The sequence below is a fragment of the Chelon labrosus genome (assembly GCF_963514085.1).
Source record: "Chelon labrosus genome assembly, chromosome: 14".
Classification (NCBI taxonomy): Eukaryota; Metazoa; Chordata; class Actinopteri; order Mugiliformes; family Mugilidae; genus Chelon; species Chelon labrosus.
Window position 1 is genome coordinate 15137732 of NC_140347.1, and position 22282 is coordinate 15160013.

A 22282-nucleotide genomic window follows, 5' to 3' on the forward strand; every position below is an offset into this window, starting at 1 on the left:
TTGACCTTAAATTTAAACCATCAGAAGTCCAATTATAAAAACAATAAGTTACCCTGGCGAATTAATAATGAATGAAATGCGCCTGTGCAAAAATACATTCAGTTAAATTAAGAGACGGTTTGGGAGAGAGAAGCCGGCGACACGTGGAGCTGAACTACGAGTACATGGTCAGCTGAAGCCACTGGAAAGAGAACAAAAGACGATCAGAGCAAAAAGTCTCATTTTAATTATGAAACACAGATAGCCCTGCGATCAATACTACTTCTGTGGAAGTCATGTCTTGAATGACCCAAGGCATTAGAGGATGAATTAGAGGATTATATTCACATTAATCTTGATGGCATCCTCCTGTTGCAGCTCTCTAACCACCAGACACTCTTAAAGGGGAACTACTGTTTTTTACAACCTGGACCTTATTTCTGGCATAAAATACGATCGTTTACTCACCCATATAACTTTTGTGTAATTTGAATTCCTTTGGGAGATAATTACATCTGCATATATCCATATAGTGGGAGTGACTGGAGCACCGAAACGCAGCCTCTAAATAACGCGTTATCTGCTGCGAAACTTGTTCATTTCACCAATATTTTGTTATCGTATGCTAGTGCTATTCCCTGTTGAGTCCGGAGTACTGCTATGGTTCGTCCACAACCTCAGAGTCGAAAAAATATTTAGCCATGTTGCAAAAAAAAAATAGCAGTAGCAAATTGCAGGTAAACAAGCCGACCGTCGTGGATGCGCGCTGCGCTCAGAGATGACATCATCCAGGTCAGAAGACATCATCTGGGGTCTGTAGGTCAGTCTACAGACCCCAGATGAAGATAACAACTAATTCCGGATTCAGCAGGGAGCACTAGCGTACGATAACAAAAATACTGGTGAAATGAACGAGTTTTGCGGCAGATAATGCGTTATTTAGAGGCTGCGTTTCGGTGCCCCAGTCACTCCCACTATATGGATATACGCAGATCTAAATATCTCCCGACGGAATATGAGTTACACAAAAGTTATATGGGTGAGTAAACGACTGTATTTTATGCCAGAAATAAGGTCCATTTTGTAAAAAACAGTAGTTCCCCTTTAAGTGAAAGGTTGGATTTTTTTTTTTGGGGGGGGGGGGGGGACTTAAAAGTTTCTGCATTGAGTATTTGGTTGTCAGTAGTCGTGTGAGTTTCAGGTTTGCATCACCCACACATGATCATGTAATTTAGGACTGAAGAAGTACATTCTTAAAGAAAACTCAAACAAGTCCAGTTGCCCTTTTCTTTTTTTTGGCCCTGTTTCAAATATACCACGACCTGGATCACTTCTATTTCATTCACTTTAAAATCATGATACTGCAGCTTTGTAGACTGTGTGATGTGGTTAAAAGCAAAAGCTGTGAGCTAAGACACAGAATACCTGGTCATAAAGAAAAAAAAAATACTAATTAAATACTGGTGACTTACCTCCAGGACATTGAGCTTGATTATCCCGTCTCCATCTTTGTCGAAAGCATTAAAAGCCCCTGTAAGAGATGCAACACATGATCCATCATTAGTCTTTTTAGATTATCCTTGAACTTATGCAGTTGGTCTGATCCTCAGTAGACCCTTAAAGTCCTGTCAAAGGTTGTGTGTCTGTTTTAAATTAGGCGATACAGACGTCATCTATGCTAACAGTATATTTTTGGTCCATATAACATTGTCTCAACTTACTGAACATGCCCTCTAGCCGCACAAAGCAGCAGATGTAACTGTCAAAGTCGATGTTGAGGTGTTCATCTGCGTAGCGCATGGCGATGATATCGTACAGCTGCTTGTTGAGGTGAAACCCTTTTGTGGAGGGGAAAAAAAAAGATAATTGATAAATCACAGTTCTCACATCAGATTTCTGACAAATGTGAAGAGAAAGCTGAGAGTCTGAATCAGACTTCACATTATTAAAGCCCACCTGCGTCATGAACAGCGTTCCTCATCTCAAAACTGCTGATGGAGCAGGATTTGTTTTTGTCGTAGCGTTTGAAGATGAGCTGCAAATGTGAGGAGACGTGTGATCAAACTGATAACTTGTTAAGTGCGGGGAGAAATTACCTGAGGGTGAAACTCTTCTACCTGCCACTGCTTGATCTTCTTCCACAAGTGTTTGAACTCCTGAAGATTCAACTTCCCCGTTCCATCAGTCTGCGTAAGAGTCAGTTATGGGAAAACAGGTGTGCATCATTTTATATTCAATTAACCAAAAGAGATTGAGCAGAACAGTTTTACTGCTATTTATAAAATTGTAAATCCTTGACCTGACTCAGGTGCTGGGAATTTCACAGTCTTCACCCATTTTTATTTCTCTCCAAGTAGCCTAAAGTGGTTAAAAAGTCAAGTTGGTGCTTGAAGACCCTGGAGGAGACAAGTTGGTGAAGTTTCTTAGTCATCCAGGTTGTGGCGTATCCATAAAAGTAGGCTAGAACAAAGACAACTTTAGTTTTCTTGCATCCAAAGTGGCTTCTTCCGTTCTAAATGAATGGTGGAGAGTTTAGGTTTCTATTTGGACCATTTGTTGGTCGTGCCCACCGAAAGGAGATCTCATAGATCATCTGTAAAATTAACCTCACCGCTGCACCACCATAACCTTTGCAAACCTGTATGCATGTTGGACTGCTCATGCATTTTGTAGGACACATCAGTTCTACAAGGATACGTCCATCAAGGCGATCATGCTCCGACACGTCTCGAGGCTGAACCCTTCTGTCTTTATTTCACCATCTGCGAACAGGAAAGCACAGGTCACCGTGAGCGCTGAGCACAAAGACTCCAGCCATGATCTTGACCTTTTTATAAAGAAACTCACGTTTGTCCAGAACGTTCTTCATGATCGTCTTGAGCTCGTTGGCACAGATCTGCATGTCCTGAGAGAAAAGAGGAATCGGTTGGTCCTCATTAGATCGAATAAATAAAAGACATGTGTTTCCAGTGGTTCCTGGTTCTCCCTACGTACTCACCTCTCCAGCAATCTGTTTGTAAATGGCCCTGAACTGTTTTTCTTCTTCGGTCTCTTCCTCAGGTTCTAACAGTTTTCTCTAATGGACAGATAAAAAAAGAGATGGATTACTAAGACAAGGTTATTAGTGGAATCAATTTACAGAGTTTAAGAAATGAGTCAATTCTGCTGCACAAGAGAGTTTTTTAACCAAAATGTGTATCAGCTATTTAATATATTAACCCTTAATTTAATGTCAAAGCTTTAATTTAATGTCAAAGCTTAAGGGGAATTACCGTTTTTTTACAACCTGGACCTTATTTCTGGCATAAAATACGATCGTTTACTCACCCATATAACTTTGGTGTCATTTGTAGTCATTCGGACGATATTTAGATCTGCGTATATCCATATAGTGGGAGTGAGTGGGGCACCGAAACGCAGCCTCTAAATAACGTATTATCTGCTGTGAAACTCATTCATTTCACCAATATTTTGTTATGATACTCTAGTGCTATTCTCCGTTGAGTCTGGAGTTACCTGTTATCATCATCCAGGGTCTGTAGATTGACCTACAGACCCCTGTCTTCTGACCTAGATGATGTCATCTCTGAGCGTGCACCTGCAACGTTCGGCTTGTTTACCTGTAATTTGCTACTGCTAGTTTTTTGTAACATGGCTGAATATTTTTCTGATTTTGAGGTTGTGGACTAACCATAGTTTCGTGGCAGATAATGCGTTATTTAGAGGCTGTGTTTCGGTGCCCCAGTCACTCCCACTATATGGATATACACAGATCTAAACATCTCCTGATTGACTACAAATGACACAAAAGTTATATGGGTGAGTAAACAATCGTATTTTATGCCAGAAATAAGGTCCAGGTTGTAAAAAATGGTAATTCCCCTTTAAGCCAGCTGGTGCCAGTCTACTATCATTTTATTTTCTCAAAGACATGTTTCTGTGGAAGTTTTATTTAGGAAAAGCCGGTGTCAAAAGGACGGATTTTGTCCAAAGTCACCGCGTTCTGACTTTTTGGCACAACTGTTGATCATCTCTATCATTTTAAAGAGGACATTTATTCGGGCACTTATTGTGGTGCAAAATGAAAACCAAATAAACAACTTCTATACACCGAGGCCTCACAGGAAAACAGATGCAGCTGAACCACTTGACTTAATCGTAACTTAATTGTTTTATTCCCTGTGATGTTACTTGTTGAGAGGTTGGGAGATTGCATTTCAGTTTTCAGCCCATGTATACACACTCCGCTGCAACATCAGGAAAGTTACCTTCGGTTTCTTCTTCTTCTCCCCCTGAATGCCGTCGTGCTCGATCTCTTTGTTGGCGCGTGCTCTGTCTGACACAAATACAATAGGCTGGCATGTGGGTAATGGCAGCGGTTTTTCATAAATGGAGAGGAGAGTTTTAAAAGGCAAACAGAACAGAAGAGAAAGAGTTAATTTTTTCCCCCACCGTGTATAAACGTATATTATTATTATTATTATATATTTAATGATGGCACAAACTATGAGGTGACATATGACTGAGAGTTTAAAAGGGATCTTAACAACACGACTGTCGCATGCATCCATTACCTTTTCTTTCTTTTTCTTGTCTTGCTGGAGGCCAATAAGACAAGGAGGGACAGGAGGGGTGGAATGAGATGAAAATGAGGAGACACTTGAGTATATACGTTACTGAGTAAACAGTTGAGACAAGACTGATGAAAGAAAGACAACGATAAATCAAATTCAGGCTGACACTGCAGTGTGAAAGATTATTTTCTGAATAGCCTTTCAAGAGGAAGTGGGACTCTTAACGTCGTTACTTTTAGTATCAATCACTTTTCTGAATTTGGAGATGTGTCTAAAGCCAACTGATAAAGAAAAAATGAACTGGTCCATTTCTTTATTTGTTTCTACTTCCTGCTTCATTTTCAACAATGGCGACAGAAACTTTTGACAGTTTTGAAATTGTACGCCGAGTCAGACAATTGTCCGAACCTCCTCAGATAACATTTCCTCGATGTGTTCCATCTTCATTGATCCAAAACTATCAATTAAAAAAAAAAAGTGGAAACATGCTACTACCAAGCGGACAAATTACTACTCCGAAATGAAATCCCACTGTCGTACACAAAAGTCCATCTGAAGGCAGCAGTTGATTCAAACTAAACCCTTGTCTGTGCTAAATGAAATCTGTTAGGACTTAAAGCTGTCCACTTATGGTTTGGACGACACAAGATGCATGTTAATGTTAATGAATGAAGTGGACATCTTGTTTTTATCATGCAGCCACGATAGCTTATTTAGTTTTTCTACCAGTGTGCCTTGAGTCTTTTGGAATTTTTGTTTACTGTTTTTTATTGTGACCTGCTGCCACAACTTCCTCATGATTTTATTTATGCATATTAATTATAATTTTGTAGACGTAAAAGATGAGACCGTGCATCAATTTCATCACTGCAATATCAGCCAGAATTACTTCAAACCTGTGTTTGGTCGGATCCGATGGTGCTCTCTGCTTCCCTGTGAAGAAAAACAAATAAGCACCGCTGTAATTCACTGTTAACGGCCGTTTTTATGTGTCTTGCGGTTTTCATGCAGAATTATTATCTGCGGACGCCCCACCCTCAGCGATCCTTACTCAGATGTGATCTGCTTCTCAGAGAAGACCCTGAGGATGAACTCTCCCTCTTGATGGGGTTCAAAGGTGGTGGGGATGACGGCGTACTCTCCGGGAGGCAGACGGAAACGCTCTGTCACTTCCCGCAGGTTAATGTACGTCTTACATTTAGCCTTGGAGGCTGTATAGAGGAAGAAGTCCTTCTGCAGATGTTGATTCTGTCCATGCATCTGTGGGTGGAAGTGTAGAGATGGTTACTTGAGCGTTTTCTTGCTGCTTTTATATCACCATTATGCCCTTTTAGGGCAAAGTAAAGCAATTTGCGGTTGTCCCCTTATGGTCTGGGAAGAGTCTCTTCTTTGTGCACAAACAGCTGACAGGATGCACACACTTGTACTTTGTATATATTGTCTGTTAATACATGTACAACACACACAACTCTCTGGTGAGACAGGCCAATAGCGCTGACTTCAACAAAATAACATCCCTCCTCAAGATGGGCATACCTCCTTCGGCACCTGCGGAGACACAGAAGAAAGTCAAAGTCAAGTCAACTCCTGACGTGTCCCTGCTGGAGGAAAGCTGAGGTGTTTGGTTTATGAACCCAACCTCATAAATGGAAAATCCGATGGTGAGGAATCTGGCCCCTTGATGGCGCTGCATCCTCCGTCCTTTCTGCATCAGAGCCACCACGACCGTGCAGGCCACCTTCCCGTCCTCCGGGTCGTCATCCTGCTCGTACAGCTGCAGCCGATACTGAGGGTTTGTCCAGAACGTGTCTGTAAAACACAAAACAACACATCAGCACACTGATGCTATGTGGGTTTGAACAATATTAGCTTTTAAGGGAATAAAAACTACAGTATAAGCTTACTTGGGAAGTTCCTGCAGCCGCCGGCAGAGCTGCCTCTCACCCAGCGACCTTCATTGACTGACACTGTCCAGCTGTGTCTCTCGTCGCCCTGCAGGGCGTCGGGGGTCAGGTTGCACATCTCCAGCTTGGTGAAATACTTCTTGAAATCATCAAATGACATCCTGGAGGAGAAATGTGAAAGACGTTTGTAGAAACAGGTGTGTCCCATAGTTTTATTGAGTGTGACGCTGATGCTAACCATTCTCCCACAATGCAATGCACTAAGGAAATGTCCCACACATCCATTCACAGGCGGATAATTTTTTTTTCCCATAAATGATAGTTTGCATAGAAAGAGTATTAAAGGGGAACTACTGTTTTACAACCTGGATGCTAGTTATTTGCAACATGGCCGAATATTTTTCCGATTCTGAGGTTGTGGACGGACCATAGCAGTAGCAAATTACAGGTAAACAAGCCGACCGTCGCAGGTGCACGTGGCGCTCAGTGACGACATCATCCAGGTCAGAAGACATCATCCGGGGTCTGAAGGTCAATCTACAGACCCCGGATGATGATAATAGGTAACTCCGGACTCAATGGGGAATAGCACTAGAGTATCATAACAAAATATTGGTGAAATGAATGAGTTTCGCGGCAGATAATGTGTTATTTAGAGGCTGCGTTTCGGTGCCCCAGTCACTCCCACTACATGGATATACGCGGATCTAAATATCTCCTGAATGACTATTACACAAGATTCATTAATATACAGGATTAGATGTTACAATCCCTTGTGCCAAGATCCCAGGCAAAACGCAAAAGTTATATGGGTGAGTAAACGATGGTATTTTATGCCAGAAATAAGTCCAGGTTGTAAAAAACGGTAGTTCCCCTTTAAATCTTTACAAAGCCATTTCGCTCCCTGTGTGGTTTAATTGGCTGTGACGTTACAGGTTGCTGTTTGACTATTTATTATATTTTGTTAGCATGAAATGGTAAAGATGGTTGATATTTTGTAGACTTCCTGATACAACAGTATGCTAAAATAATGTAGCACTTACTGTGTACAACTATTCAGTTCAACTCAATCAATCTTGAGAAGTAGATTTTCAACTTTTTGAGATTTGAATCATTAGGGCAAAAAAAATAAATAAATAGTAAAGCGGTGGAGCATGGCGTCAGAAGAAATGTTGTTATGGAGGCTATTTAAAGACTTTTCACGATGAAATCATCTGAATAATCCACCTATATGTTCTTTAATCAGAACCAGGGAGGCTTAGCTGTTTGAGCAGAATGCTAATTTAGTAATGGTTGGTATATATTGACATTTTAACATTGTTTAAAGTTGACGACCAGCCAGTTCAACAATTATTATTTATCGTAACCAATGCAGGTGATGTGGTTAAAATGTAAGGAAATTACATGATGGACTAAAAGTCACAGGTAGCATCCACAGTAGAGCTATAACGCTGGTAAACAGCTTGTCTCTGCACAGGTAGGCAGTGGTCAGAAGATAAAAAGCAGTATTTAACGACACAAACAGCTGCTAGCATAGACAAAAAGATCAGAGACACTAATGGAAGTGTGTCACCTGGTGGAGCTCAATAAGGGAAGGCCCTGATAGGATCCAAAGAGGAAGCTAATTCCCCAGTAAACTTGTATGGAAAAGGTTTCTAACTGTTTTAGATGTCCTAAAATGCTGGAGTAGTATGAACACTGAGCATAATCAAAGGTTATGCGTTTTAAAACAGAAAATGGTCTTAGTGTAGCCACAGCGGTTTGACTCACCAGAACTCACTGGTCTCTACAGTCTGTTTCTTCAGGTTCTCCTTGTCTGCAGTGGAAATGGTCGACCACTCCTTCGAACTGTGGAAAGATCAAGAAAAGTGTCCTCAAAGCATAAAGAAAAGAGCTGCTACGTTATGAGATTAGACATGCCATCAGTGAAATTAACTTAAACCAGCTGTTTTTAATTTATTTGTGCCTATTAATATTTTCTGGTTCCCTCACGTCACATCTTACTTTGGACTCCACGGACCCTTCCAGAGCACCCAACCCCAGGGATTGCGCAAACGGATCAGACGAATTCTGGTGTCTTTATTAACCTCGTCACACTGGAAAACACAAACCCTCACAGTTTAGCATCACTGAAAAAAGGTAGAGAACTTCAAATCAAGCATTTTAAGCCGACGTTACAGCATACCTCCTCCAGCGCTATGATGGAGTAGGCGTGACCTCTGACGAGACCGTGCTCCGTCCGAGACTCCATTTCGCTGGCTGAAAGAACCTGACAGACGCAGGGCATGTCAGAATTTACCCTCTCATGCTTGTTGCTGCACGGCTCATGAAATAAAAGCACTTATTTTGTTCCCTTTTAGCGATTTTCTCCACCACTCACGTCTATGGAGCAGCCCATCAGCGAGCCCCTCTCCAGCGCCTTCCTCATGATGTTGAACAGCTCCTTGGGCGCCTCAGACAGCTCAAAGAACTCGGTGACTCCACCTGTGAAGTCCTCCATGGCCTCCAAAGTGTTGCCCCCTTTCAGAGCCTCATAAGACCCGTGCAACCTGAGACAGAGAGAGAGAGACGGGTCAATCATTCAGGTTAATGCGCTGTCATGTCTATTTCTCCGAGGCTCTGATTTTCTACATAGTCTGCTGCAAATTTAGAAACATGAGGACGCGTGAGGACAGTGTTCCTGGTTCATCTGACTATAATGCAAGCACACAGCGCCTATGCAGAAAGTATACACCCTCAATAAGACAGTTAGTTCAGGTCTGGCTCTTAAATCTTGTTGAGGTAAGTTCAATGGCAGCGAGGTGAGAGGTCAGTGGTTTCAGGAGTAAATCAAATGGCTTTACCTTCGTTACAGCCTTTAATATCGCTTATACAGATACAATCTTGATTAAAACACCTGACATGAAAGGCAACTACATCTGTGGACAATTAATTTTTCAGTGGGTGGATTGGAAATCTGAAACCGGACTGAACGAATTTACAGCAGCACATGGCGACGTGGAGAGCTGCACGACTCCAACCCGCAGGGGCCGTTAACAGACTCTGCTTACTTGGCGTAGGCTTTCTCCAGAAGGGCGCTCCAGAACTCGTTCTTTCTGAAGGATTTGGTGAAAACCAGCTGGTTGTTGCAGGTGGGGATGCGGTCATCCACCACCACGTCGATCCATTCGCCATAACGCCAGAACTGAGTAGAACCAGAGAGGGAAGAGGAACGATCAGTGATAGAGAAAAAGCTATCGTATTGATCAAGTTTTTATTTAAATAGCACCATTAAAATTATTAAAATAGTCACTTTTCATGAGCTAAAAATGTTATTTAAATGCAGAAATGCGAGTATTTCCTCCTCAGCTTTTGTTTCACTGAACATATTTCATGTTGATTACAATTTACAAGTTACAAATGTGATTTTTTAGATATTTTATGCTAAGTTTATGTTAAATGTGGTTCACTTGGGATGAATTTAAACATAGGCATAAGAAGAAATGGAGGAAATTTCTTCACAAATGTAATCTGAACAGTTTTTTGAAAAAATGGATCTGCAAATGAGCAGTGCTCAAAATAAGACTTCCAGGGTCCTCCGTGAGGACTTTAAGCCCGAGATGGGTGCTCTATTGCTGGGGCTCCATTCCCCGCCAGCTCCCCTCCCTCGTATGGAGGTTAAAAAGATTTTCTTTATATAATATGTTAACGCAGGGCTTGTAAATTGGCAGAATATGAATGTGAATTTCTGGCACAATGCACCAAACTGCCGCTTCAAGACCTGGAAGTGGAAGATGCCGGCGTAGTTTTCAGTGAAGCTCTGGTCCGGGGGAATCACTCTGTACAGCAGCTTCTCGTTCAGCGTCAGGCAGGCGATAGCAGCTAGCAGCCAGCAGTCACCTGTCAACAACAGATTCCTGAGGGATGGGAACTTTTCATCGAGCATGCTGCTTCACAAAGTAACTGGGCTGTTGCAGATGTCGCAGATTAAAGCTGCATTGCTGCTGATGCTGATGCTGGTCATTCACGTTGGTTCCTGGCTTCCAGTCTGTGTTCTTAATCTTTCATTTCCTTATTTTACGCATGAAAACTGTATTGTTCCTGCTTGTAGAGAAGATATATAACTCGTATTTAGCTGAAACACATTCGTTTCTGTATTCTGTAATAATTTCTTATTCTAGTTTTCTGACTGTGCCAAAACTGTGCAGTGAAGGGAAACCAGTTCAAGCATTACCCAGTTCTCCTTGACAGATGTCTGTCCTGTTGGCTCCGTCCACAATGAACTGGGGGTTTTCACAAATTTCCTAGAAGACAAAAAGTGTTAGATTTCAGATGTCATGTTGCGCAATCTTTAGTTTTTCCCATTAGGGAATTACTGATGTGTCACATTTAGGAAAGCTTCAGTTTCATATGCGTTGACTAGATATCTGTAACAAGGGAAGTTTTAAGAGTCTGCAGTTTCAGTCTTTTTCTAAATTATACATTTTTTAGGTTTGTATTTTTCAAAGTGAGTGGTTATTGTGGTGTCGGCCAACTTTTAAAACCTCAGAGCCATTTACAAATCTGCACTGGACATGATTGACGATATGAGGACTTGGCCCTGAAACTGAAAACAAGTTGGAGATATGTGTCTGGGTGGTTAGGGTTCGTGGGACCGTGAACACCTCTCTGCATTTACAGCATATTAACATGGAAGCAGCTGTTAGAGGCCACGACACCGACGGCAGAACAGACGTCGGCTTCTAACTACTGTAAATATTTTGGTCATTTCTCTGTGATTGACTACTTCTGTGGTGTATTGATTATTGATGTATTTAGTCAAACTTTAGATTTTTTGTAGGGAAATATTGTAGATGTTATCCTCCAATAGACTTTCACACATTCTCTGCATTTACCTTCAGTACGGCATTCGTGGGACACTTCTTTGAAGCAGGTATTGTTTGTAATTTTGACACCCAAGCAGTCATAAGATATGCCATTCAAACGTAGTTTTTCTAACTTTTCTCAATGATTTTTGTTTTTTTCTTGCGAAATACTGGACACTTTTACCGTATTAAGCAATACGAGAGGAAAAAAACAACACTTAACACTCAAATCATGCACGAAACCAACTCACAAAGAAGATTACAAGCAGATATGTTCTTGTTTTAAGGGGGAGTTACGAGCAGCATAGACGAGAACGAACACTTCACAAAAGACTTTTGGCTAATTGTTGGGTACAAATCAGCTGCGCATTTTCTTATTTCTTATAAAACTGTATGCTTTCATGCTGTGTATATAGAGGAAGGATAAAATTAGAAAGATGAGACGTGGGATTCACAGCAGTGACTCTGTTCCCCTCATTACACCGCTGACCATAACTAGGGCTGCTAAAATGTGTCATCTCTGGTTACAAATTTAGAGCCTGCTCCACTGCTGACCCCTTGGATGGGATTCATGTATCACTCTTCTCAGCCAAATGTCTCAAGCTGCATTTGTCATCTGCCATTAAATAGCTGCTGAGAGTCATATATAGACAGACAGATAGATAGATAGATAGATAGATAGATAGATAGATAGATAGGGCAGAAATGAAAATAAAACAGTTTTCCTGACCTCTGAAATTTCAGGTCTGTGATTTCCCATATGTGTTTCCTTACGGATATTATTTGAAAAGGAATTTTATTTTGAATTAACAGATGACTGAAAAAGATCACAATCATAAATAAGTGAAAGACAAAAAAATAGACGATTTAGACTTGTTTTAAGGCTAATTTTTAATACTTTAATGTAATCAAATCTGATCTAAAAGTTATAATTAGATTGGACTGAAGTTATAAAGGCTGGAAAATAACTCAAATGTAATCACATGAGATACAGAATCTATTTCTGTTTGTGCATAAATGTGAAGTCATTTCAAAATGCTGAGAACTAGGAATAGTTTTTATTTAATTTCACAGAAGGTGCAAATACATTATACACATTATATGTTCTTTATTTAATTGGCTGCAGATATCAGTGTGCCAATATATTTATTAAACTCTCAAAAAGTAAATGCATTTCCTAAATGTGTTCTCCTCTTCAATTATCTGACATAATGTAGAAAAAATATATTTTATCATATGTTACAGAGTATCGACAGCATAATGAGCATAATATAACCTGATAATATAAAATTATCATTACAAAACATTAATTGCTGATAATAACACGTCTATTCTTTCATTTAGTCAGATTTTGGATACTGGACTTGTCATTTAGTGTTTTGGTGCCCCAGCACTCGGTATGCAGCTGGGGCTTGGTTCGAGCTTTTTGCCTTGTCTGCATTTCTGTCTGTTATGTGTCAGCGTGTTGGCAGGTGAGCCATGGACATGTGTCACTTCATGCTGTACAAAGCTGAACGTCTTTTACCAGATGTTCTTGTAGCAGCTGATATAAGAGCTACAGGGTCAGAGCCAAAGGGGGAACACTGGAAAACGGTCAAACCCTTTTGGAAGCGGGTCTCGGAAAATAAAATGTGAAAATCTGAAGCCGACACTGGGTTGAGGCTGTGTGTTCCCAGCACTTGTGTCCTCCGTGTGTGAGAGTCAGCTGTCTGTGATTGTAGAAGGTGATAACCCTGAGTTATGCTCCACGGGCCGAGCAGCTATATCAGCCTGACTCCCTGGCCATGTGCTGAGGAGGAAGTGATGAGATACACGGGGATTTTAAAGAAGAGCTTTTGTAAACATGTTAGAGCCCCTTTGGCATTAAGTGCAACCTGACAAGAGACGGGCACTCACCGAGGGACGCTTCCACTCAAACTTCATGGAAGGCTTCTGGCTGTAGAACAGTGAGGAGTCATTAGCGGGGAACAGAGGGTCCTCAAACACAACGTTCTTTTTCACATATTTGTCTCGCAGCTCCAGAAACGTCTTGAGCCGCTTGGCATCTTTGACGGCCTCGTTTCTGCTCAGAATGGCAGAGTAGATGGAGTTTGTCCCGGCGAGGGGGTAATCAGCTTTGTCATCTGGTCCGACTGATGATTCAGAATCAAAAAGCACTTTCACCTCTACCTCTTCAACCAGAGGAACCTTGCCATTGTGTTTGTCGTCCCCCATCTCGTCAGCGCACGGCTCTGGCTTTCGCTTGTTCCTGTTGTGTGTCAAGTGTGACTACAAAGCCCCGGTGTCCTCCTTTATTTTGCAAAAACTCAGCATGAAGTTGCAAAACAGCCCAAAGAAACTTCCTGTGTCCTTCCTCCGACTCTCTGCTGATCAGTTTTGGTTCCTTTATTTGCTAGAAAACACTGTCACTGCCCATGAACAGTCACCAACCAGTTTCTCATGCTGGCACTCTGAGTGTCCCTGGAGCTGGTCGAGCCTAAATATAGGCCTTTTAGAGGAGGGGAGGAGGCTTCTCAAAGGGAGACCCTGATCCTGTCCCAACATTTGCATGTCACAGTGTCCTGTTTACCTCGACAGTCCAAAAAATCAGCACAATAAATCATATGAATATACTGATTATAACTCAGGTGACATTTTATGTCTGCAGAACAGAGTAAAAGAGAAAAATCAGGAATAAATCAGCCAAAGGTCATCTTATGACCTTATGAGATAAATGTATACATTGCGAATTTGTGTTGTGAATGTGTTGAGGGTCTTTTGCTGAAATTTGTTTATAAGACATTCAGTCCTGGCTGCATTTTTGGATGCAGGGCATAACATTATGACTGCCTGGCTGATCTTGTGCATCCAAAACCGTTGTGACTCATCAGAGAACGGGGCATGGGCCTTCTAAGGGTGTCCTGTGGCGTCTGGCAACAGAATGTTGTTAGTGGGGGGACTTTGGGTCCTGTGGGATGAGAGGAGGGGCCTCTGTGGATCAGGTTTGTTCCAGTGCATCCCACAGATACTTGATCAGTTTGGGATCTAGTGAATTTGGAGGCCAGGTCGACACCTCGTGCTCTGCGCCTGGCTGCATCTTGCTGGGGATGGCTGCTGCCATCAAGGAGTGTCATTGCTATGGGGTTGGGGTGCCTGGTCTGGTCTAGGTGGGTGGTACATGTCTAAATAACATCCACATGAATGCCACATCCAAATGTTTCCCAGCAGAACTTAGTCCCAAGGTGGTCAACGTTACTTACTTCTCCTGTCAGTGGTTTTAATGTTGTGGCTGATTGGTGCATAACGTCAGCTATATTGACACCTAGCGGTAAAACGTTGACATCTAACTCCTTGTCAATGGACTGAAAGGTTGTGGCTGACCCTCCATTCACACATAATTCATCATTCAGTTGGTCCAGCTCTCTGTCACTCTGTGCCCATAACAAATAAGAAAGGAGAGGGGCGTTGCCAGGTTGGAGAAAAGCATGCGTTCTCATTTCAGTTTAAATCTTCCTGACAAGTTGGGGGAAAATTATAATTTTTTGACTACAAAACTATATTATAGCAATAGTTTTGAAGTAAAAAGGCAAAAATAGGAATAACAGGTAGATTTTGTGGCTTACTTTGTGAGTTAAATATGTAAAATATATATAAATATATTAATTTAGAGGAGAATAAAGTGTATTATTGAGATTCGGCTGTTCGTTTTCTGACAAAACCTGCTATACATGAAAACAATCATGCTCTACGTCTATAAATATATTAAATTATAATAATATGGCTTTCTATGTTAAATTAATGGCGATCGGGTGACTATTTGAACGCTGGCAAAGGAGGATGGACTGACACCGAACCTGGCAACCAGCCTCTACTCTGACGTGACGGAGCTCGTAGTGCAGTGTGCATCTGGAAGTTGTCGCCATCGCATCAAGCTAGCTGTTTAAGCTAGCTCTCAAGTCAGCCAGCCAGCCAGCCGTTGTGTGTTCGAGGGTACAAAGTCAGTGACCCAGCTAGCCTCTCTTCGCCTCTTGTGTCAAGCTTCTGTGAGCTGCCGAGATGTTATTAAAGCAGTGAACGCGTCTAGGACCGCACTTAGCCTAGCACTTAGCCGTTTTCCGGGGCACACATTAGCGGGGCTGGAGTCTTGAGGAGCGTCAAAGGGGCGGTGGGCTGCTAGCACCGTCGCTAGCTAGCAAGCTAGTTAGCTGGCTAGCATCGGCAGACGTTTTGAAGTGAATAAAGCGCTGTCACATAGTCGCCGGTAGTATTCGCTGCTGTTGTTTAAGTTTGGTAACGCCGCCGTGAGCAAATAAATAAATAAATAAAGAAGGGGCTAGCTGCAACTTCACCGAGGCACAAGGAGGATTTGCAGCCATAACAAAGCTACACAGCCGGCTGGGGTTTGGTCTGCAGCGGTGAGAGTCTGTTAAACTGGAGCCGGCGTCGTCTCATCTCCCGTCTTTAACACGTACGTCTTTAAAAAAAAATCCGTGATATCTGCTTGATTGTGGCCTTTTCCTTACGCTTTAACGTGTGTTTTTTTTTTTTTTTTGCTGTAACTGCTGCCATATAGTGTTGTGTGAGATGTACATTTCTTTAGCTGAATCAGTGCAAACGGAGTGTGGTGTTTATGTCGTGGTTGGGGCATTTCTGTGTTCGTGCAGCAGGCTCCTGGGCCTGACAGCTGAGAGGAGGAGGGAGGAGGAGGAGGATGTCTGAGGGAGAGAACAAGCAGGCCCCGGACCCTGCTCAGGAAGGGAAGCCGGAGTCCACGGGTCAGGGAGTGTCGTCCGTGTCTCCCCCGGTGTCCATGGTGACCCAGCCTCCTGCCACTCCAGCCACCGAGGATGAGGAAGAGGAGAGCGAGGATGAGTCAGAGATTTTGGAGGAAAGCCCGTGTGGACGCTGGCAGAAACGCAGAGAAGAGGTATGAGGGTGGAGGAGGAGGAAGGGGGGGGGGTAGGAGAGATACCTGCGCAGGAGTCAGGTTTACTTCTTCAGTGAGGTTGACGCCTGGTGCATTGTTTTTCCCCCCGTTTTCTCCTGAATCAGGTGAATCAGCGCAACGTCCCCGGGATCGATAATGCTTACTTGGCCATGGACACGGAGGAAGGAGTTGAGGTGGTGTGGAATGAGGTCATGTTCTCGGAAAGGAAGAATTTCAAGCTGCAAGAGGTGGGCGCCTCAAAAGCACATCCTTAGTTTACACTACTGTGAGGATGCTGTCTGCAAGAGGACATCATGCGTACTTGGAAGTAGTTGTGCTGTTGTGTTCTGTTTACAGTTACTGTTTGTCATTTTTCCCCTTTAAGCTCCTTACGCAATTCACACTAGTTGCTGCCAGCACCGCAGCAAAGCAGGACAAACTGTACCTGTGTAGCTGCAGAGACTATTTTCAAAAAAATTTAGAGCGTTCAGATCAGGAGAACAAGAAGAACAGAACAAAATGGCATTTAGTGTGTCTTTTGGCATCCAAGGCATTTTGTTGGATGTGCGCACTCACTGTAATGTTGCCTCCAGATATGGCCTCGGTGAAACCAACAAACCTGTTGCTTACTTTTTCAAGTAAACAAGATACGGTGGCGGTGACCTACTGTTTTGTTGCCCTCACATTCTGTAGTTTGCATATAATTCAAATATAGGCTTTCTCAAATGAAAGCCGTTCAGTGCTTTTTTGTTTTTGTATATTCTGTCTGTAGAGTAAAAGTCAGGGTTGCTTTAAATTCACATTCATTTACAGCTGTGAATTTTGTCCAACTACTAAACCAGTTAGGCCAATCAAGTTTACTTCGGTCAAATTGATTCACTTCTTTCTAATAAACCTGTAAATCCTTGCTAAAACATGACCATCTGTCTATTTATACGTAATATGTTGAACTTTTCTTTCTTTCCAAAGGAAAAAGTCAAAGCGGTCTTTGACAATTTGATCCAGCTGGAGCACTTGAACATCGTGAAGTTCCACAAGTACTGGGCAGACTTCAAGGAGAACAGAGCGAGGGTACGAGATCGCCTCAGACATCCTGCTTTTCTTCCTTCAGATTACATTAGTCTCCGTCCTTATCTGATTTCATTTGATTTATTTATTTATCCGCAGGTCGTTTTCATCACTGAGTACATGTCCTCTGGAAGCCTCAAGCAGTTTTTGAAAAAGACAAAGAAAAACCACAAGACCATGAATGAAAAGGTCAGTCTTTAACTCTTCTGTAGTTACATGAAATTCATCTGATAAGACAAAATCCTGTTCAGTCTGTTTGTTGTTTTTTTTTTTTTTCCCACGCAAATATTCATTTCCTGTTACTTGTTTTGTCTGTGACAGGCCTGGAAGCGTTGGTGCACACAGATCTTATCTGCTCTCAGGTTAGTCTCACAAAGCTGCTCAGTGTCACAGGGTAAAATGTGGCGTTGGACGGAAGGTACTACAGCCGCTCGACATCCGTGATCGTGAAGTTTATATTTTGCTCCTTGACCTTTCCCCTTGTGGGTTTGTCTCCAGCTACCTGCACTCCTGTGAACCTCCCATCATTCATGGCAACCTGACCTGTGACACCATCTTCATCCAACACAATGGCCTCATCAAGATCGGTTCAGGTGGGCAAAGTCAACAAAGATCTGGGCCGTGTATTGCCAGCGCTGTGCCCCTTCGTCAAACATACATTCAATGTCTACACCACAGATAGATAAAGCGTTTTCTCTTTCCTATTCCAGTTGCTCCAGACACGATCAATAACCACGTGAAAACCTGCCGAGAAGAGCAGAAGAGCCTTCACTTCTTTGCTCCAGAATACGGAGGTAAGCTCCCTCCATTTTGTCTGTGGTGTGTGTTTCTCTGACACTGATGAGCGTTTGTCTGCTTTCCAGCCGTTGCCAATGTGACCACAGCCGTGGATATCTATTCGTTTGGAATGTGCGCCTTAGAGGTGAGACGATATTGGATACTCGTTTGTTCTCCACAAAATGACAGAGCACAGTTTGACTGAACCGCCAGCTTCACTCGATGCTTGTTTCGTAATGCACTGATGGTGTGTGTATCACTGAACTCTGAACAAAGGCGTCGTTGATCCCAGCTTTAGACGGCGCTGTTATTTACTGGGAGATTCAGTGTCTTTTGGCAGCAGCAGAAATCCGCATGTCTGTTATCTCTGGCTTTTTGTAGAGACGAAATGTAGAGATACTTTTATTGCCCTTGGTTTGATAAATATTAAGTCTGCAGTGATAACCAGTGTCTTGATAATGTATTTAGTAACACGATAGATGATTTATGAATCCTTTGTTCGTCCCATCGCTTCCTCAGATGGCTGTGTTGGAAATCCAGAGTAATGGAGATTCGTCTTATGTGTCCCAAGAAGCCATAAACAGTGCCATTCAGTCCCTAGAGGACCCGCTGCAACGGGTGAGCCAGCGTGAAGCAGAAGGCTAAACTCTCTGTGGTGCATTTGGAGGAGAGATTCAGATCTTGAAGCATTTTTTATTATTTTTTTTCTCTACTTGTTCTCAGGAATTTATCCAGAAGTGTCTGGCGGTAGATCCCAATAAACGACCCACAGCCAGGGAGCTGTTGTTTCACCAGGCCTTGTTTGAGGTGCCATTACTCAAGCTGCTGGCTGCACACTGCATCGTCAGCCACCAGCGTGAGTCAGAAAACACACACACTAAATGTCAGTACTGGTGCAAATGCTGGAAGTTTTAGGCCTTAATTACGTACGACGTAAATACTTGGGTCAGATTGTCCGTTTGTTATAATGCGATGTGTTTAAATTCGCTGCATTGTCGGTAAATTGCTCTCATCTGATGGAAGTTTCCTCTGTTTTACTTTAGACATGATTCCAGAAAATGCTTTAGAGGAGATGACAAAGAACATGGACCCCAACTTGGTAATTGTTGAGGCCAAGGATGGAGTTCAGATGAAGTGAGGCTCGGTTTAATTTTAACGTTTCAGTTTCTTCTATCTGTCGTGTTGCGTGCAGTATCAGTAGCTTGGTTTTCTTTTGCATCAGGCTGTCCCAGTTTCCTGCTCTGGAGCTGGACAAGTTCCTTGAAGATGTGAGGTAAGAAACATTAAGCTATACTACATACTTTCTGTTGGTTTTAAAGCTTCTGGCTTGATCTGTTGGCAAAATGAGAGGGTAGAGTTTCTCCAGCGTCCAACAGACTGAGGCCGAATGTGATCATCTGTAAACACAAACATAGATGTATGCTCAGTAAAATCTGTCTCTGTTTAACAAAAGCTGACATTTTGCTTCTCTTCCTCAGGAACGGGATCTATCCTCTGACGGCATTCGGGATACCGTGTCCACAGCAGCCTCAGCAGGAGGCCGTGAAGTCGCCCATAGTTCCCCCCTCCGTCAAAACGCCGACTCCTGAACCTGCGGAGCTTGAGACGAGGAAGGTAAGAACTGAAAGCAGTCGGATGATGTTACTGGATACTCACAGTCTGAGTGCAGGTGTGACATGTATTAATCTGTTGTTGTTTTGCTCCTCCAGGTCCTTCAGATGCAGTGTAATATAGAGCCTGTTGACGAGGGCGCGAAGCATCACGTAAGTCTCAGCTCTGCCCGTCCAGTGAACGGTGAAGTAATGCTTTTGGATGTGAAAGCTCTTTGTTAAGACTTTTCAATGAGCTTATTTCTTCTTCTCTTTTCAGCTGACCTTGCTGTTGAAGCTGGAGGATAAACTGAACAGGCATTTGAGCTGTGATTTGTTACCAAGTAAGTGCCTTAAATATGGAATAATATTTCACAACCCTCATCTTAAACCACTTTTACATTTATACTCTTCGACCAGGAGACTACAGCCCTAGTACCGTGCTGAAAGTATTGTGTTCAAGCTCAAAATCCCAAACTCTGATGGATTCATTTTCTACGTCAACCTCTTTTCTCCTCTTTTCTGCTAATGTCGGTGCTTTGCCTCGTTCACGTGCGTTACAATCTTTTCATTTGTGACCAAAAAAGGGCGGAATAAGCGTCTTAATTGTCGTGTTTTGTTTTTAGATGAGAACGTGCAGGAGCTGTCCGTGGAGCTCGTTCAGCTGGGGTTCATCAGTGAGGTAAATGGAGTTCATCATTGTGACATCTCGTGCTATTAGTAGCGGCGCAACCGCGGCTGCAGACTTTGATTCGCCGCGTTCTCTTCTTCATTTCAGGGCGATCAGCCGCGACTCGCTTCTGTTCTCGAAGAGGCCTTCTCTAAGTTTTACAGCCGGAACGGCTCCCTAAATCCGGTGACGGTTTCCTCATAGCGGAGGACTCGGCAGGCCTTCTTTCATCCCTCCTCGTCCTCTACTACAGGACTAGCTTTTGCTCCCGAGTTGCAGGAAAGCTTTGCGGGGACAGAGGAGGAAGCCTTGGTCTGATTGCAGATCCTGCAGCCTGTCCTTGTATCTTCTGGTGGGAAAACAAAAAGCTGCCACTAAGTGGTTGTCGCTTTCATTCTCTTTTTTTTTTTTGTTTGTTTTTTTTTTCCTCCCACCCAATACAGCCATCTGCTTCTCTTTCAAAAGAGGAAATCTAAGTTTAAACATAATGGGAAAATACAGATGTTTTCACAGTTTGGCTTGTTTCTTCCAGGTCTGAGGTAATAAGAAGTAATGGTAGAGGTAAGAAAACTAAAATGGATAACAGCAGTATTTTCCTCAAGTCAGTGTTAAAGTTGTATTTTAAACATTTTTACTTCAAACTGTTAAATAGTTGTCTGTATGAAAAGAGAACAAAAAAAAAAAAAGAAAACCTCCCGGCATACTGAAGTGTGTGTGTGTGTATAATATGGTGTTGTGAGGTTTACGTCTGGTTGTCTGGTCCTTTAAACTTTCTCTCGAGCAGCGACTGAGACATCTTCTCACCTTGTATCAGTTTTTTTTTTTTTTCCTGAAGAAATGCAACGTGTACAACGTAGTAAGAATCAAACCTGCAGCACAAGCCGAAGAGCTACGGATAAAATACTCAAAAAGAACTCAACCTATTCGCGTATATTTTCCTGAGTGTGTAATGTACTTCACTTCCAGCACTAAGGCCGGTGTTTGAATGTATGCTTTCACTCGCTCCATCTTCCATGACAAAAGGGGTGTTGTCAGTTGACTGTGGTCCAACTACTACAAGTAGAACATTGCAGCTCTCATAAATCAGGGTTAGGTCAATAAAAAAGAAAAAAAAGAATAAATAAAAAAAAGTTGGCTTTAGGTGGTTGTTTACACACAAGAGTTTGGTTAGATTTGGCGTTATAGCACGTGATAGATGATTGTGAACAGGGTTGATGAGTTGCAAAGCGATGCATGCAGCAAAGTTGCTTCTGTTTCAGTTTATTATTTTTTTTTAGAATCACTTATTTATCTCACAGAAAGTTTAGTCTTCTTAGGCCCCCCGTCAGCGTTTAGATTTTATGGCTCTGAATCATTCGTTTCCTTCGTGGCTGTGGCTGCCTCTTAGATATTCAGTCATTGTTCTCAGACCACTCTTATCTGTTAACTGTTTGGGGATCTCTCTCTCTCTCTCTCTCTCTGCTAGTTTGCACAAATGTACTCTTTCTGTGTCCTGTTGGAAATGTCCTGTGGCCTCTTGGCTTGTGCACACCCAACAGGAGGGAACGTAGGTGATTTGGAAGTGGTGTCATTGGAAGATTCGGTCGGTCTCGTCTTCTCTGTGCTGTGACTACCTTGTGACAGGGTCTGTAAGATAACCGCAAGATACAAGCGTGGGGACAGCCTGGGCATGCTTGTAATCATCCTGTGCACTGTATGCTGGACACTGTGCTGTTTCTGCAATGCATTTACCCTCTTTTTTTTTTCACTTTACCTGAAATAATAAAAAAAAAAAATACACAATCAGTACTTCATGTCTTGGTTCGCTGTTATCTTGATTCCTCACACAGTCATTACGGCACATTTCATGATCTGTGAAGTATCTTTCGAAACAAAATCCCGTTCTTAGTGTGTGCCGAGACAAAATTGGAAGCACCGTAATTACAGCTGTGTCCTATTTGTAAAGATACGAGGGGGGTGCGATTAGATGCA

The 22282-nt window shown here is 42.5% G+C and overlaps 2 protein-coding genes across 2 annotated transcripts; one reads left to right on the plus strand and one right to left on the minus strand.

Annotated features, from left to right (window-relative positions):
- Window positions 1-16: 16 nt before the first annotated feature.
- capn3b (calpain 3b) lies at window positions 17-13579 on the minus strand. The gene is made up of 23 exons (XM_084559816.1): window positions 13198-13579; window positions 10671-10740; window positions 10218-10336; window positions 9508-9641; window positions 8838-9006; window positions 8643-8726; window positions 8462-8553; window positions 8228-8305; window positions 6458-6618; window positions 6193-6362; window positions 6090-6101; window positions 5605-5813; window positions 5450-5486; window positions 4554-4577; window positions 4248-4334; window positions 2978-3055; window positions 2827-2884; window positions 2677-2741; window positions 2097-2165; window positions 1936-2014; window positions 1701-1817; window positions 1452-1510; window positions 17-181 (listed from the first exon to the last, which is right to left on the minus strand). Exons 1-23 carry the CDS (start codon window positions 13513-13515, stop codon window positions 155-157), a joined length of 2316 nt encoding a protein of 771 aa, XP_084415942.1. The 5' UTR covers window positions 13516-13579; the 3' UTR covers window positions 17-154.
- A 1614-nt stretch (window positions 13580-15193) lies between these two features.
- Window positions 15194-22136, plus strand: nrbp1 (nuclear receptor binding protein 1). Its single transcript, XM_084560085.1, has 18 exons — window positions 15194-15748; window positions 15945-16207; window positions 16333-16455; window positions 17177-17278; window positions 17375-17464; window positions 17597-17637; window positions 17774-17868; window positions 17986-18069; window positions 18139-18197; window positions 18572-18670; window positions 18776-18908; window positions 19096-19186; window positions 19275-19325; window positions 19531-19666; window positions 19762-19815; window positions 19922-19985; window positions 20268-20323; window positions 20420-22136. Exons 2-18 carry the CDS (start codon window positions 15992-15994, stop codon window positions 20513-20515), a joined length of 1590 nt encoding a protein of 529 aa, XP_084416211.1. The 5' UTR covers window positions 15194-15748; window positions 15945-15991; the 3' UTR covers window positions 20516-22136.
- The last annotated feature ends 146 nt before the right edge of the window (window positions 22137-22282 follow it).

Coding starts and splice junctions, on each gene's coding strand:
- capn3b (XM_084559816.1), bottom strand. CDS start 13,515: ATGGGGGACGACAAACACAATGGCAAGGTTCCTCTGGTTGAAGAGGTA. Junction 6,363..6,457: donor CGGCTGCAGGAACTTCCCAA/GTAAGCTTATAC, acceptor TGTGTTTTACAG/ACACGTTCTGGACAAACCCT. Junction 2,742..2,826: donor GAAGAACGTTCTGGACAAAC/GTGAGTTTCTTT, acceptor TCCTGTTCGCAG/ATGGTGAAATAAAGACAGAA.
- nrbp1 (XM_084560085.1), top strand. CDS start 15,992: ATGTCTGAGGGAGAGAACAAGCAGGCCCCGGACCCTGCTCAGGAAGGG. Junction 16,208..16,332: donor GGCAGAAACGCAGAGAAGAG/GTATGAGGGTGG, acceptor CTCCTGAATCAG/GTGAATCAGCGCAACGTCCC. Junction 19,326..19,530: donor AAGTTCCTTGAAGATGTGAG/GTAAGAAACATT, acceptor TCTCTTCCTCAG/GAACGGGATCTATCCTCTGA.